General features: G+C 32.3%; 1 protein-coding gene across 1 annotated transcript; it reads right to left on the bottom strand.

The window, feature by feature from the left end:
- Nucleotides 1–6047: 6047 nt before the first annotated feature.
- Nucleotides 6048–12256, bottom strand: LOC130800264 (putative uridine kinase C227.14). Its single transcript, XM_057663722.1, has 12 exons — nucleotides 12045–12256; nucleotides 9975–10102; nucleotides 9823–9866; nucleotides 9037–9114; nucleotides 8554–8746; nucleotides 8421–8451; nucleotides 8280–8338; nucleotides 7975–8048; nucleotides 7497–7583; nucleotides 6974–7032; nucleotides 6854–6885; nucleotides 6048–6410 (listed from the first exon to the last, which is right to left on the bottom strand). The coding sequence occupies exons 1-12, from the start codon at nucleotides 12103–12105 to the stop codon at nucleotides 6321–6323; spliced, it is 936 nt and encodes a 311-aa protein (XP_057519705.1). The 5' UTR covers nucleotides 12106–12256; the 3' UTR covers nucleotides 6048–6320.
- Between the last annotated feature and the right edge of the window lie 4025 nt (nucleotides 12257–16281).

Here is a 16281-nt window from a genome sequence, read left to right as displayed (position 1 = left end):
TGACCACCAAAACATGCATTTTAAATCTTGATACATCTTATCTCCACCAGGATGAACCGAGTATCTAGAATAATGGGCTTCGTTCAATAATTTTTCCTTCAAAGAGTCACACCCATCCGGTACACACCACCGTCCTTTAAAACGAAGACTATCGTCCTCATGAATTGTAAAACCTTCAGCTCTCCCTTCACTCATCTGCTCCCGAAGTTTAATGAACTTGGGGTCTTCTAGTTGCTTAGACATAATCTCTTCGAAAAATGTAAGTTGAATGGACAATGCACTCAACTTGGCTTCAACTCCCCTTCTTGGATTATCTCTAAGCTCATTCTCTCAAACTCCTTACACAATTCCTCAGAGGTTATTAATGCTGAGACTGAGTGCCTCGATTTTCTGCTCAAAGCATCAGCGACCATATTCGCACGGCCATCATGATAAGCAATCTCCAAGTCATAATCACTGATAAGTTGTAACCAACGTCGTTGGCACAAATTCAACTCGGATTGAGTGAACAAAAATTGCAAACTTTTATGGTCCGTGAAGATCTTGCATTTGACACCATAGAGATAATAACGTCAGATTTTTAATGCAAAAACCACAACCACTAATTCCAAGTCATGTGTTAGATAATTCACCTCATGAGTCTTCAGCTGATGCGATGCGAAGCATACGCCACTACTTTCCTATCTTGCATTAAAACACAACCTAATCCATGTTTGGAAACATCACTGTAAACGGAATATTCCAAAGATGGATCAGGTAAGGTCAACACTGGAGCTGTAGTTAATTTCTCCTTCAACAACTGAAATGCCTTCTCACACTCCTCGGTCCATTCAAACTTCTTCTCCTTCTTCATCAAGGATGTTAGCAGACGAGCGACACGAAAAAAAAAATCCTTCACAAAATGACGATAGTACCTTGTCAAACCCAAGAAACTTCGAATATCCGTAACATTTCGGGGTGTAGACCAGTCCCGAACAGCTGCTACTTTTGCTGGATCAACGGAAATTCCTTCCTTAGAAACAATGTGACCTAGAAAAGCCACTTGCTCTAACCAAAATTCACACTTCGAAAACTTAGCATACAACTGATTCTTTCGCAGAATCTGCAAGACTATCCTTAAATGTTCTCGATGTTCTTCTGGGCTCTTAGAATACACCAAGATATCATCAATGAACACCACCACACATTTATCGAGATACGCGTTGAAAACTAGATTCATCAATCCCATAAACGCCGCCGGTGCGTTGGTCAACCCAAAAGGCATCACGGTGAATTCGAAGTGTCCATATCTGGTTCTAAAAGCTGATTTACTAATATCCTCCTCCTTAATACGTAACTGATGATACCCTGACCGCAGATCAATCTTGGAAAAGGCTCCTGCTCCTTGTAACTGATCAAAAAGATCATCGATCCGTGGTAATGGGTACTTATTCTTAACAGTGACCTTATTAAGTTCTCTGTAATCAATGCAGAGACGCATCGTTCCGTCCTTTTTCCTTACAAACAACACTGGGGCTCCTTAGGCGACACACTGGGTCTTATATAACCCTTCTCCAACAACTCCTCCAATTGGACTTTCAATTCTTCCATCTCCGTTTGGGCCATTCGGTAAAGAGCTTTTGAAATTGGCCCTGTCCCAGGGATTAAGTCAATCGAAAAGTCCACGTCCCTTCTTGGCGGCATACCAGGAAGTTCTTCTGAAAAAACATCCTTAAAATCACAGACCACCGGAATGTTCTCAAGTCGCACCTCCCGCTCCTTCACCTTACTTATACTACACAGAAACCACGGTTGCCCTTGCTTGATTAACTTCTTGACCTTCAATGACGATATGATTTTTACCTTGGGTCCATGGGAAGCTTTCTATATTTAACTTTCTCTCCTCGGGGTCCGCTTAGTGTTACAGATTGCCCCTCACAATATATTAATGCCTTATATCTACCCAACCAATCCATCCCAAGGATTACATCTAGACCTTCCATTTCCAAAGAAACAAATCACTCGAGATTTTGTCTTTCCTATATTGACCGACACCCCACGAAATAATATACTACAATGAAAGGTCTCTCCGGAAGGAATAGCGACTGAGAAAGATGTTTTCTCGGGATTTTCCAATCCTAAGTCTTTAATTCTAGACTTAGAAATAAACGAGTACGATGCACCAGAATCAAAAAGAACTTTATCAGACTTTGAATTGATGCAAAAAGTACCTGTGACCACATCGGACACTTGTGTTGCTTCCCTAGCGTTAACTGCTGATAGTCTGCCATTATTTTGAAAGACTGGGGTGCGCCTTCTTGACTACCTCTTGTCCAGGAAGGTTCTCATTCCTAGCATTCCCTTGAGGTTGCTGAATTCCGAAATGATTTCTTTAAAACCTAAGGTTTGAGACACCCCCAGGGTTTCTACCAAAACAAACACCGTTTTGATTTCCATTTCCCGTGTCATTGCCACTCCGACCATTACCGAAGCGTTGTTGTGGAATACCTCTGGGATTCCCCCTTGAGGTTCTTGTTGTCCCAATCGAGCATAACACTCATACATTCTATGACACGATTTACCACAGTATGAACAGTCCACTAATGCTCCCCGACAATCTCTCCCTGGATGATTTTTCTGGCATCTCTTACAGTTATAAATTCTTTCCTTTCCATTGCGGTCATTAAGTTGTAACATCTCGGAATAACTCGGGTCGTACGAAAAGAGAAAATGACCTTTTAAAAAACGAGATATAAACACATAAATCCGATCATGCACACATCAAAGTTATCCAGGACATCATGCTTAAAGACACCAAGCACAACACATCATATCCCCTTAATGTCTACCCCTTTTACTCTCGTAAATTTTTTTTTTTTTTTTTTCTACGTTAGTCTATAAGTACAGATAAATAACACTAAATAAAACTCCCGCTCTGATACCAGTTGTAACATCTCGGAATAACTCGGGTCGTACGAAAAGAGAAAATGACCTTTTAAAAAACGAGATAAGTATTATCCGAGTCAAACCGGGATGTTAGAAGGCAGTTTAAAACGGTTTTGAAGTTAAGGAAAGCTTGCGGACCGAGTTCTATTAGTGTTATTATAAACTACTAGATATAAGAAATTCTTAGCAGCGGATAAGAACGAAAGTTAAATCAACTTATTACAACTTGAGAACGAAAATCGCCTCATAAAACCAAATGTTCTTTAAACTTAATTTAGAAGTTCTTATCAAGACTTCTATATCATAACAGTTTATTTCTTCAAGAGTCAATCCTCACTCCCCAGACCTGCAACTTAACTTACTGCTAGTCATTGCCCAGATAGGAAACAACATCATCGCAGGGTCGTTAAGACCAAAAGTACACGTCAGCAAACGTCGCATACCAAATAAATAATAACACAAGAGAAAGTTTTAATTTATTAACTGACAATTCACAGAACCGTACGCTTCGAACATGCTTACTAAGAATATTTATTTTCATGTAAAAGTTAGTCAGCCATACTGCTGTACTATCCAGCCATACTGCCGGTACACTTCAAACTCCATAAGTCAGACAATACATTAGGGGGAGCTAACCCCTAAGCAAGTCTCTACCATAGACACTCGCCTTACTTCAGTGTCTATGGTTAAGTATGCATACCCCCGCGGTGGCTCATAATGCCCTCATAAACCGCGAGTAATTCTTTTCCACCAATTGACGTCATACTACGTCCACTTTAAGGTTAGTGAGGTCATACTACATCTGCTTATCAAAACAATGTATAAAATTACTGATTTGAAAGATAACATTATTCGTACTATATATCCCTGCTTTACTTTTGTATATCATTATTATATGATACATCGGTCTAAATGCGAACTTCGCTGCGTGTACATACCTTAAGCAAGATAACCAACTCACAAGCGTCTTAATCAATTCCCGGTCACGAATCGACTTCCTACAAGGTTCAATCGTATTCGGGAAATAAGCACACATACACATTTTCCTGAAATCATCTATAACACACATATACAATCACATCCATACCTAGAATACTACACACAACATGAACATCCATCACATACTATAACATGGTAAATACACAAAACAGGGCAGCCTATACAATCTGTCCAGAAACTCAACTTAAAACTGTCAAATTAAAAATCCGACTTCACCGTTGCGTCCGGAAGGCGTCAAAACCCCCGAGTACCAATTTTCATAATTTATAACATAGTATAAGTATTTTTAACTTAATTTCAAAGCCAAAAATGCTCCAAAAACACATTTTTTTCACCATTTTCAAAACCTACGGGATTTCATTTTTTTTTATCACAAAAATATAAATTTCAATGCTTTATTTCCTATTAAATCTAAACAATAAAATTTACATAATTTTCATGATCACATACAAAATAAATTTTAATTAATTATATATTTTTTTCTCAAAAATAATTCTTTTTACACAAATGTACACACACAAACACATCACATATATACATGTATATTTCTCTACCAACATTATAAATTTCTTCTTTTAATCAATAAAAAATAAAAATAAATTTCCATCACCACATACATTTTTTTATATGAGTATCCATTTTTTATGTATATATATATATATATATATATATATATATATATATATATATATATATATATATATATATATATATATATATATATATATATATATATATATATATATTTTCAATCATTCATCAAACAATTCTTCACACACATGTAAACATATCTAAAACCCTAAAAACCATACATTAATTTAGATAGAAAAACATCATACTTCCACACATGAATTTTAAATCATGAACAAATTATAAACTATAAAATAACACACATAAAAATCATAGAAATTTAAATTAAAACTTAAAAATAAAACTAGGTTAAGAATTACTCACAATTGCACAAGGACAAAACACCAAAATTGATGAACCAAAGGGGTGATTAGGCGTGAGGATTAGAGCATTTGGGAGTGTTTTCTTTACTTGCAAATGATTTTGAAATGAAAGGATGTAAGGTAAGGAATTAATTAAGGAATTATGGGATTTAATTGTGATAATTTCCTTAACCATTCAATTGCCAAAATGGAAGTTACAATCTTCCCCAAATCCTTCATGTGGCCGGCCAAACCCATACACATTCCCACTTTTATTTTTATTTTTTTTTTGAAATTAAAGATAGATTAGGAAAAAGGTTTGGACTTAAAATGATTTTAATTGCCTTAAAAGTTGAAGTCTCATGATTTAATCTACTAACAAAATAAATAATAAAAAGAAATATATTTTTCTAAAAAGAATAATAATAATAAAAATAATAATATTACTAGTAAATCATTTAATATATCGGGAAAATATCGGGGTGTTACATTATGATTATTTATCGCCTTGATTAATATCAAATTATTTATTAATATATATTAAAATATTATAAATAAAATTTATACAAGACTTCTACATAAATTGATAAAGGTTATGGGACAAGGCTCAAGATTAATGGTATGCATAATCACCATTAAAAGGGAGCAAATTAGTGATAAAGTGTATGTAGGGTTGATTTAAAGCTTTTGTCTCGGTTCAGGGGACTGTGTTCAGTGAATCACTCGAGAAGTTGTGTTGACCATCTACCTTGGATCACTCATACTACAGCTCACGTTTCCACATTATTATTTATGGAAACAATAAATTGCAAACATGTTTGTTATATAAAAATTAAGGAAAATATTTTTAAAATAATCTAATCTTTCACTTATTCGTTGTGTATAATCTTTCTTATTGATTATTTTTAATAATCTTATCTTTAATATGAATTTGCTCCCAGCATACACTTTTGGCTAGGAAAGGGTGGGATTGTGGTGGTTCAGAAGGTAGAGTCATAATGATTTAGATCACTGGATATGCTCGGAGAAAAAACATAACAAAGATTAAATTATTAGAAAATAATCTAAAACTGAGATTATTCGCAATGGGTGAGTAGAAAATTGATTTATTTTCTATAATTTTCCTAAAATTAAATGGAAATATTCCCCACAAAGATGATATAATGAAGGTTCTTGGAGAGACCCAAGGAATTAAGAGCGAAAACTAAAATTATTAGGACGAACTGAAATTATAAGATTATCCAAAAATCCAATATTTTATTTATTATCCTATTCGACTTTTAAGATATCTGATTTGAAAAATCTAATTCAGATATTAGATAAATTTCAAATATCCGAATTTGCTCAGCCCGAAAGCCATGGATAAAGTTCAAAGAAAATAAATCAAGGAGCTTATTTCAGCATCACTTCCCAGTATTTTCTCTCATCTTTCTATTTATTTTATTAGTATGAAGTCAATGGGATTTATGAGATTTCAATCGACTTGATGATCAAATCTGCATTCTTCTTTGAGTTCATAATCATTTCTGCGTTGGGTCGATCGTTGTACTCGATCTGCAGCACAAATATTGGGTTGAATACAGTAATCAGGGATTAAATGTCAAAAGCAGAAGAATATGTGTAAATAAGTTAACTTCGGTTGATTTTAGGGTATACTCGAGATACATATATAAATGCGTAAACGCAAGGTAATTAGAGAACATGATCATTATTATAGGATGAAGTTTTTGGTTGATTTGTAGGATCACATACTCGGCGAGACATAATAGTGCTCTACTGAGGTGAATCCCGTACAGACAAAAGAGAGAGGGGATCTTTGTGTAGATGGTAAGAACCGAGCTCTTATAACAAGAGGGGAAGAGAAGCTTTCAGCCACTAGGTCAACACATGATTCTCAATAGCGTTCTATATTAGGTCACTATTCTCAATCTCCGAGATGAATATAACACTAATAAGCAAAGAGGTAAAAAAGCAACATGACGATTCATAGGACTTACCCGCCATTTCGCTACATCTGGTGGCTTCCTTGCTGCGGAATACCATAGACCAATTAACAAAATCAGTGTTGATGAACTTCTAATCTAACCTTTAGAGCATTTGTAAAGAAGAATACATACTTGAGATATGCCGCTTCAGAACCCGTTGCATAGATGTATCGAGATCAACATCAATGAACCTTCACATTAATAAAGGTTTCTATCACTTGAAATCGTCAAACTCGGGTAAGATGCGGTTTAGCAAAGAATTTTATACCAAAAAACATCAACCAACATGATTTTCTTCTTATATCATTATATTCTTTAAACAGATGAATGGAACCATGCAAATATGTAACATATCACTTTACTCGACCCTTTTTTTTCATATGGATCCTTTGTGGGTCTAACAAGAACAACACCCTTCAGAAAACGTCCTGATTTTTTAATACGATAGTGTGTACTTATATGATAGTATGTTTCTTGTAGCTCGATAAAGGCAATTGTGGTTTGTGACCTTTCATTATTGCATATATTTTCAGTATATTTAGAATGATCTAATGGGAAATCGGGAACTATGACTAGAAGAAGATGCTATTTTCATCGATTTTTTTCAGTTAAGATAACAACTAAAAGCAAAGCATCATAAAACAAACAGATTTACCATTTTTCGTCAAACATGTTAGATATATCGCTCCAAACCCCTTCATCAAGGAGCAAGTAATTTCCTTCTACAATCACAATTTTGTGCCTGCAGACAAGAAATTTACACAAATCTTATCAACTGCTATACACTTATACCCATCAGCCATCAGAACAAAAACTGAACTCTAACCAAACAAAATTATAGAAGTCGAGATGAAAATGACAAATATTCCTATCAGGTGTAACTAAACAACTGCTCAAAGGCCGATTAGGCAGGATGCGAAGAACAGATGCCAAAAGGCCATCTAAACTTGTAGCCCACATTTTGGTGGCCGAACGGAAAAGGAAATAATGGAAGCCATCCCCTATTTTAATTAGCAAAGCTAGTAAAGTGGGAATGAATATCTAAGATTCCCCCCGGGCGATGGTTCTGAACAGGTACCACCAGTAATAGACAGAAGAATGTCGAGAAACAATATAAAAAAGCGCACACTCACTGAACGGAGACAAATATGTCATCTTCGATAGGATCCCCTACACCATGGTCAAAGGATGGTGCACAAACCGATCCCTGTTACATTGACTGTGAATCAGAAACAGTGCCGACACAATAAAAATGTAATTCAAACAGATTAATGTCCAATAATCTATAATATACATTATTGTCAAATTCCACACATATGAAGAAGTTCATTTGTATTATGACGTTTTTTAAAATCTTAAATCACATACATGTATATTTTGAGTAATATTGTATTGACATCAAAAAATACAATAGTACATTGAGATTACAAGAATATACCCGAGTCCTCAAAGTTTGGAGACAATTAAGTAATCTTTCCGGGTCAAATGTCCATGGAGCTGAGGTGGGAAAGAGGAGAGCCCATCAATATGTCAACATTACAAATACAAAAATTAGCCATATCCGATTAAAGAAACCAACCTCCCCTTCTTGCATGAGCCTCTTCTGGGTCCTAAGGCGGATGATAAAAAATACAATAAACAAATATTTAGAAATTTGAGAAATGAAACAAAAGGTTCGGCAAAACAAAATTAAGAGCTCGGAAAAGACAAACCTCCATTGCATCTAGCTGATTACGATAAAGATGGAATCCATCCATGGGAAGAACAATAGCAACATCGGGTGATCCTACTAGTTCGTCCATACTGGGTGCTTTTTGGGGCCACTTCTTGTTTATGCGTTTGACCACTTCGCTGGCCACTGTACTTTTCCCGGCACCAGGTGGACCAGCCAAGCCAACAATATATCTGCATTGTACATCACCTTTTAGTCATCTTTTTTAGTTTTGAGAAAGTCGCAGCCTGTGTAAAGCTTGGGAAAGCAAACTATCTTTATTTTCTGTGATTCCAGTTCATAATGCAATTTTAGTCATCGTTTTTTTCCTAGATTTTCATCTCACCAAGTCAATTTATAGCAATAACTCAAACTAATAGGACATCTGCCAACACTCTGCCAATGGCACCCGAAGACTTGCACAATGACTAGAATGATAACAAAGTTATACTTCAACTAAAAAAACCATGAGAATGAAGCTTACTTTAAGTTAGGATTTGATGTCACAGCAGCAGTAGGAAGAAGACGGTGCGCCAGAGATTCATAAATCTCATCCATAGACCTTAAAATTTAACATGTCCAACAAGTCAAAAAAAAAAAAAAAGGATCAAAACTTTTATAGCCTTAGCAGGTATTTGGTCATGGCTTTTTGCTTAGCTTTTTTGCTTAGCTTTTTTGTTGGCTTTTTGCTTTTGGTTGTTTGGCTTGTTGGTTGGTCAAACAGCCAAAAAAAATGTTTGGTAAATGGGTTTTAAGCCAAAATAAAAAAGCTACTCCAGTTAGCCTTTTGGTTTGCTTTTAAGTTATTGACCCATTTTTTCTCTAATGTATAGCCATCAGCCAATACCTAAATATACCAAACATCTATATAAACAGCTGGCTTTTTCAGCTAGTTTTAAAGCCAAAAAAACATCTACCATTTTCAACCGGTCAAACAAGCCATCTCAAAAAGCCAACAAGCCAACAATCAATTGTCAAACACCCCCTTAGTAAATGTAGTAAATATGCATCTAAAGAAATTAAACATCGTAGATCCATATCTAGTATTAAATCCAAAGACCCAAAAATTGCTTGAAAGGGCGAGAATAATAAGTTACCATTCATGTTTGGAAACATATTTAAGCGACCAATATAAAGATGCAAATGTTTAACAGCAGTTCAAGTTATTTCACACATTTTTATTTCTTAGATATCAAGAGTTCTTTAGCTAAAAGTCTCACTCTGATTACACTACCTATTGAAGACATACTATTATACACATTGGCTATACCTCACTTCCAATATAGCAGCTTCATCCTTGCGGTTACATGATACCTGAAACAGGTGAGAAGCAGCCTTGAATTAAAAAATTCCCTACTCCATCATTTGTCCTCCTACATATTACTAAAAAGAAGAAAAATGTGACCAATTTAAGGATTGCACCTTTAAAGTCCCTTTATTTTGTAAGTTAGACTTGACAACATGAAGCAAGGAAAGCGTTCTTTTACCCGTCAATGCTTCATACACGGAAGCTTGATGCCATGAATAAATCCCTACTCCCTTATAAATATCTGAAAGGGAAATCAAACATTAAACACAATTTGAAAATACCAACAAAATTAATGTCAATTGAAAATATTAGCAGTAGATTGTCACCAGCTATAGTAAACCACAAGCAAAACCTAACCCCCAAAATACATAAGAGGTATTTAGCTACACATAGATTGGAGAGAGTGGAAGCTTTAAGGACGAATAAGACATTTGACCGATCAGCTCATTAAATTTGTATGTTGAAGAAACATAATTTACCCAACATCGTGTCGATGAGGAGTTTTACCCTTTTAGTCTAGTCAAGATGCCGTAGATAAAAGTTTCAAAAAAAAGATGCCTTGAATGACAGATATTCACCTAGAAACCAGAATGCTATTTGCAACGTATCATGAGAAGCCTTTTGGACGAGTGTTCGAGCAAAATTATCACTTCAAAGTAAACATATCATTTTTGGGAGCTAATAAGTAATTACAAAAATCAAACCACTTAATTTTCGACCTATTAGGCAATTATTAAAATTTAAAAGTGCTAGCTGACTTTTTTTGTAGTTAAAGAACAAAGAACTCCCTATAAGTCACTTAATATAACTTAAGCAACCAAGTTATCAAACTAGTGAAAGCCATGTCCTTGTATGTCAATTACTTGTAAACAATGGAGCACTTGAGCCAAAATAACAAGCTTCAAGTCTTCAACTCTCTCGGTCACATGTCCAGACACACCACTGAATCACGTAACTACCTTTATATGGCATTCTATAAAAGTTGTTTGGATTATACTGCAATGACAGCTTGGTCTTATGATCAATGATAAACAATTTAAAGCTGCCTATAATACTGATGAATAATAAGCATTTAGCCATCCGTCTTAGTTCTCTCACACTAATCTGAGTGGCTAGATAAAGAAATGAGTCATGTATCACCACCTTATTAAGGCAACGAGCATCATTCATTCAGTATCAGCAACACATGAGCTTATTAAGGCAACTCCAAATTCTAACATCGCCAATAACCTCACTATACCTCCCGCACCACCTTTCACATGAAAAAACATTATTTATCTTTCAAGATCATTAAGATAAGCCAACTCATAATCCAGCCTTCAATTACCAGTCTTTGGCGAAAACACCATCAGAAGATCTCAAAAACTCCTACACCATTGACAAAACTACCCTAGTTAAAACTATTCTGATGTCTCAAATAACATCCCCCAAATTAACCCCCCGCGCCAAAAAGGATTAGATTAGAAGCAAAAATCTCACCTTCACCCTGCTTAATCAAACCAACTTTAGACCTAAGCTTTATGTACCAATTACAAATGTTTTATCAATGCAAACTGCCAAGTGTCAAGAAAACCGTTCAAAAAATGACTACTCCAGTATCAAACCATCAGCAAACAGTAACCCACATAAGTATAACATAACTCGCCCGCTAATTCCCTTTTTGAAATCATTGATTCGCTCGAAAAAGGCCCCAGAAGTATCCCAAAACCAACCATGCATAGCTTCTTTTGATTTGTAATTCGTGATTTGCGGGAAATTAGGGAATTATGTTACGGTGACCCACCCTATAAGCCCTAATGTAGACTGATCACAATTCACATCCTAAAACTACAACAACGACAACAATGCTGTACAACTCCAATAAATAAAAGCCCATCAAAATTTACCAAAGTATTCATCTTTTCATTCAATTAACTCCAAATTAAAATACGGAGAAGCTCCAAAATCTTAACAAAATCAAATTTCAAAATCCACCGCCAGTTTTGATCGCAATATAACAAACAACCAAACATACTTGAAAAACCAGAAACTAATGTGGAAGAACGATATATACAATTTACAAGCAGATAAAATTATAAATTAATCGTAAAAAGATTACACAAATAGCGAAAAAATTGAAGCACAAACAAAAATAAAAATCGAAGGAGAGATAGAAACAGAAGATGAAGAAGAAATAGGGAAACCTGGCGAAGAAGGAAAGAGGGTGTGAGTTCTTAAGGTGGTCGGAAAAGATGAGACTGCCATTGATGAATCCCAAGTTAATTGTTGGAGATGTTACCCTTATGCATCAATAGCATCGCAACAGAAATTGTTGGAGATCAGTAACAAATTACAAGTAGTCAAATATATATATCTTCACAAATCCTCCATTTACAAATATTTAGATGCAACTAAATAATCGAATTAAATTAACTAAAATAATCATTTTCGTATTTTGGTAAGTCTTATTTTTTATTATTTAATTTGTAACATAATATTTAGTACGCAAAACCGACACTTTAAATGTTAAAATAGTTATATTTTGAAGTTTTCTGGAAAAATTACTTAGAATCATTTAATTTTTTTGTGATATTTCTATAATAATTTCGCCTATTAATTAATCATGTATAATCGCAACTTTAAAGAGTATTTTTCTAGATTAAACCCGCTAACCAGATGACTTGTTATAACAACTTTTATTTTTTTAAAAAAAGAGAAATTTAAATAAAATGTCGAAGAAAATGTTAAAAAAATGTATGCTTATTTTTATTAATCTGAATTTTTTATGTAAATTTTCAAAATTTGTCTCTAATTTTAAATTAATTTTCAATTTACTATAGCATGTCATCGGGTTACTACTCTAGGCAAATACCCTCTAAAGTTAAGATTATTCATGGTTAATGAATAGGTGGAAATATGGTAGGAAAATCATGAAATGTTATTATTCTAGGTAATGTTTCCTATATTATTCTCTGATTTCGGGCTTGTATTAGTCCATCAGTTATTATTTTCTTTTATCTTTTTTAAATGTGTTAAAAAAATTTGTTATAATTATGCTATATGCATCGTACGAGTATTATTTTAGATTTTATCAAATATTTCCTTAATCAACAACTGACTTAATAATTCATAAAAAATTAATACTAATTGTTAGTCAAATGAGTCAATTAAATTAACTAACAACCAATTATCAACGCCCAAAATTTGTTGTCATTTTACTTGGTAATTGATTGATAGTAGTATATTATGAATTGAACCTACCCGTCTCTTTAAACTTGCAACAATGGAATATAATTGCTATTTTATCTTTGTATAGAAAGTGGTCATCCGATAACAGAAATGCAAGTTTTTCCATGATTTAATGTAAACAAAGACATGCTTTGTAGCAGGGCAAAAACGACCTGTGTCAATGGCTCATGAAGAAATAAGACGAAATTTCAATTTAAGAGTTTGAATTAGAGACTTTATGTAATTAAGTTATGCATCTAACCACTAAATCAAAGTGCTTTTAATAATAACTTTTACCTTATTTAGTAATTATAGAATTATAAATGTATGTAGTATGCTTATCAATCAAAAAGAGGATAACGTAGAGCCTAATTATTAAAATTGATTAGTAAATAGTACTTCTATTTGTTTTGGCATTTACTTTTTCTATGACTAGTTCTTTATTCATTTAAATTTATTTATTTATATTTTATAAGAAAAATTGTCCAGAATAATCCAACGTTTGTGTGATTTCTCTATAATAATCCCAAATATTAATTAACCATGAATAATTTCAATTTTAAGGGGCGTTTGCTAGGAGTGCACCAAAGTGACCAGTTACCCATTAAACAGGTCATTTTTCCTCAACTAAAAAAAGGAGAATTAAAATATTTTTAAAAAGTATTAAAAAATAAAGATAAATTAATAATTTTAAGAAAAATAAAAATAGATCATCATCCCCTTCCACAGCCAATATTCATCAGAACTGATATTAAAACAAAAATCTAATCTTAATCATCAAAAACAAAGGAAAAATTACAACCTCATTGAAATAAACGCCAAAAGTCCAAAAAGTCCAAATTACATTTTGAGGTTCTCAAATAAATTAAAAATTAATGTCTCTTAAAGTGATATTTTGAAGCTTCAAGGTATCGTTTATTTTGTTGATTTTAACAATTTGAAAGATTTTAACGATTTTGAGGTTCCCAAAAGATAAATTAATACTTCAACCAAGCCGCAAACATTTTAACGATTTATATGTAAAACAAACAACACTAGTGATTTTAATGGAGGGTGGCAGGGGTGAAGGATATGGATGTTAATTTTGTTTTTTCTTTTTTCATTTTTATTTTTTGATTTGTTTTTTTAATACTATATTCTTTTTTTATATTGGAGTGGAATAAGAATGGTTTTAATGTAGAAGAAGAAGAAGAGGAAGGAAAGAAAGAATGCGGATTTTTCTGATTTTAATTACTAGTGGAAAAAACGAGGGAAAAAAATTACATTATATGATGGGATTCCTTGAAAACCACAGTATATAACGTAATTTTTGTTTGAAAAAAATAAAAAATACCTTATATGCTGCGGTTTTTTGAGATTTGCAACATATAAGGTGTGTTTTTTTTTTAAAAAAAAACGCGTCTCTATAGTCTTCGTGAATACGCATTAGCTTAGGTGTTGTATTCTCCTAAACCCACGAAAAACCCTATGCTTCTTGTTCTTCTTTATCGTTCTTCATCATTCTTCATCATCTTCTTCGTTCTTCTTTGTTCTTGTTCAACCCACGAAAAATCTCCCATTGTTGTCTTCAAGTTCTCAAACCCACGAAATTTGGGCTTAGTTCTTGTTCTTCTTCAATGCGTAATTTTTTAAAGCTTATTTTTAGTTGTTCAAGCTTCATTGTATTTTAGAGTTAGGTTTTTTATACTAATTTTGATTTTTTTTTCATTGTATAGATTACACAACTAAAAACCCACGAAAATTCAAGGTACAATTTTCATTTTAATTTTGTTTGATATTTTTATGTGTTTATATATTTGATATTATAATTAGCTTGTTAATTATTTTGATATATGTATATTTCGTTTACTTAATATATATGTTAGTTTGTTAATTAATTATGTACCTAGTTTACTTATGTATATGTATGTAGTTTAATTATTTATGTAGTATACTAATGTATGAATAATCACACTAATTTACTTATGTATGTAGTTTAAATAACATAAACATTAAATAGGGTAAATTTGGCCGGATTAATTAGGGTTAAGTGTGTGTGTGCATATATATATATATTATATATATATATATATATATATATGTATATATATATATATATATATATATATATATATATATATATGTATATATATATATATATGTATATATATATATATATATATGTATATATATATATATATGTATATATATATATATGTATATATATATATATATATATATATATATATATATATATATATATATATATATATATATATATATATATATATATATGTATATATATATATATATATGTATATATATATATATATGTATATATATATATATATATGTATATATATATATATATATGTATATATATATATGTATATATATGTATATATATGTATATATATATATATATGTATATATATATATATATATGTATATATATATATATATATGTATGTATATATATATATATATATATATATATATATATATATATATATATATATATATATATATATATATATATATATATATATATATATATATATATATATATATATATATATTATATATATATATATTGATTTATACGTATTTATTTTGTTTTGCATGAAACTTGGCACACAGCACTATTTGGTATATATTATTGTGTTGAAATGGTTAGAATCGAAAACAATAGTCATATACTTGAAATTACGTGCTAAGTTGCTTTTTAAAGGTTTTTTAAGTGTTTTTGGCACTTTCTCGCATAAAATAGTTTAAACTTGGTTTGTTTGGCACGAAACTTGGCACACAACACTATTTGGTGCATATTATTGTGTTGAAATAGTTAGAATCGAAAAAAATAGCCATATGTTTGAAATTACGTGCTAAGTTGCTTTTTTAAGGTTTTTTTAAGCGTTTTTGGCACTTTCTTGCATAAAGTGGTTCAAAGTTGGTTTATTTGGCTTGAAATTTGACACACAACACTATTTTGTATATATTGCTGTATTTAAATGGTTAGAATCGAAAACAATATTCATATGCTTGAAATTACGTGTTAAGTTGCTTTTTAAAGGTTTTTTTAAGCGTTTTTGGCACTTTCTTGCATAAAGTGGTTCAAACTTGGTTTATTTGGCTTGAAATTTGACACACAACACTATTTTGTATATATTTCTGTGTTTAAATGGTTAGAATCGAAAACAATATTCATATGCTTGAAATTACGTGCTAAGTTGCTTT

This window comes from Amaranthus tricolor, chromosome 14 (assembly GCF_026212465.1).
Source record: "Amaranthus tricolor cultivar Red isolate AtriRed21 chromosome 14, ASM2621246v1, whole genome shotgun sequence".
Lineage (NCBI taxonomy): Eukaryota > Viridiplantae > Streptophyta > Magnoliopsida > Caryophyllales > Amaranthaceae > Amaranthus > Amaranthus tricolor.
This window is presented reverse-complemented; position numbering and strand designations above follow the sequence as displayed.

What these genes read in the sequence shown, in the direction of transcription:
- LOC130800264 (XM_057663722.1), bottom strand. Translation starts at nt 12,105, where the DNA reads ATGGCAGTCTCATCTTTTCCGACCACCTTAAGAACTCACACCCTCTTT. An exon ending in GGCTCATGCAAGAAGGGGAG is followed by an intron (nt 8,339 to 8,420) that starts GTTGGTTTCTTT and finishes TTCCCACCTCAG; the next exon opens with CTCCATGGACATTTGACCCG. An exon ending in TCCAAACTTTGAGGACTCGG is followed by an intron (nt 8,049 to 8,279) that starts GTATATTCTTGT and finishes TCAATGTAACAG; the next exon opens with GGATCGGTTTGTGCACCATC.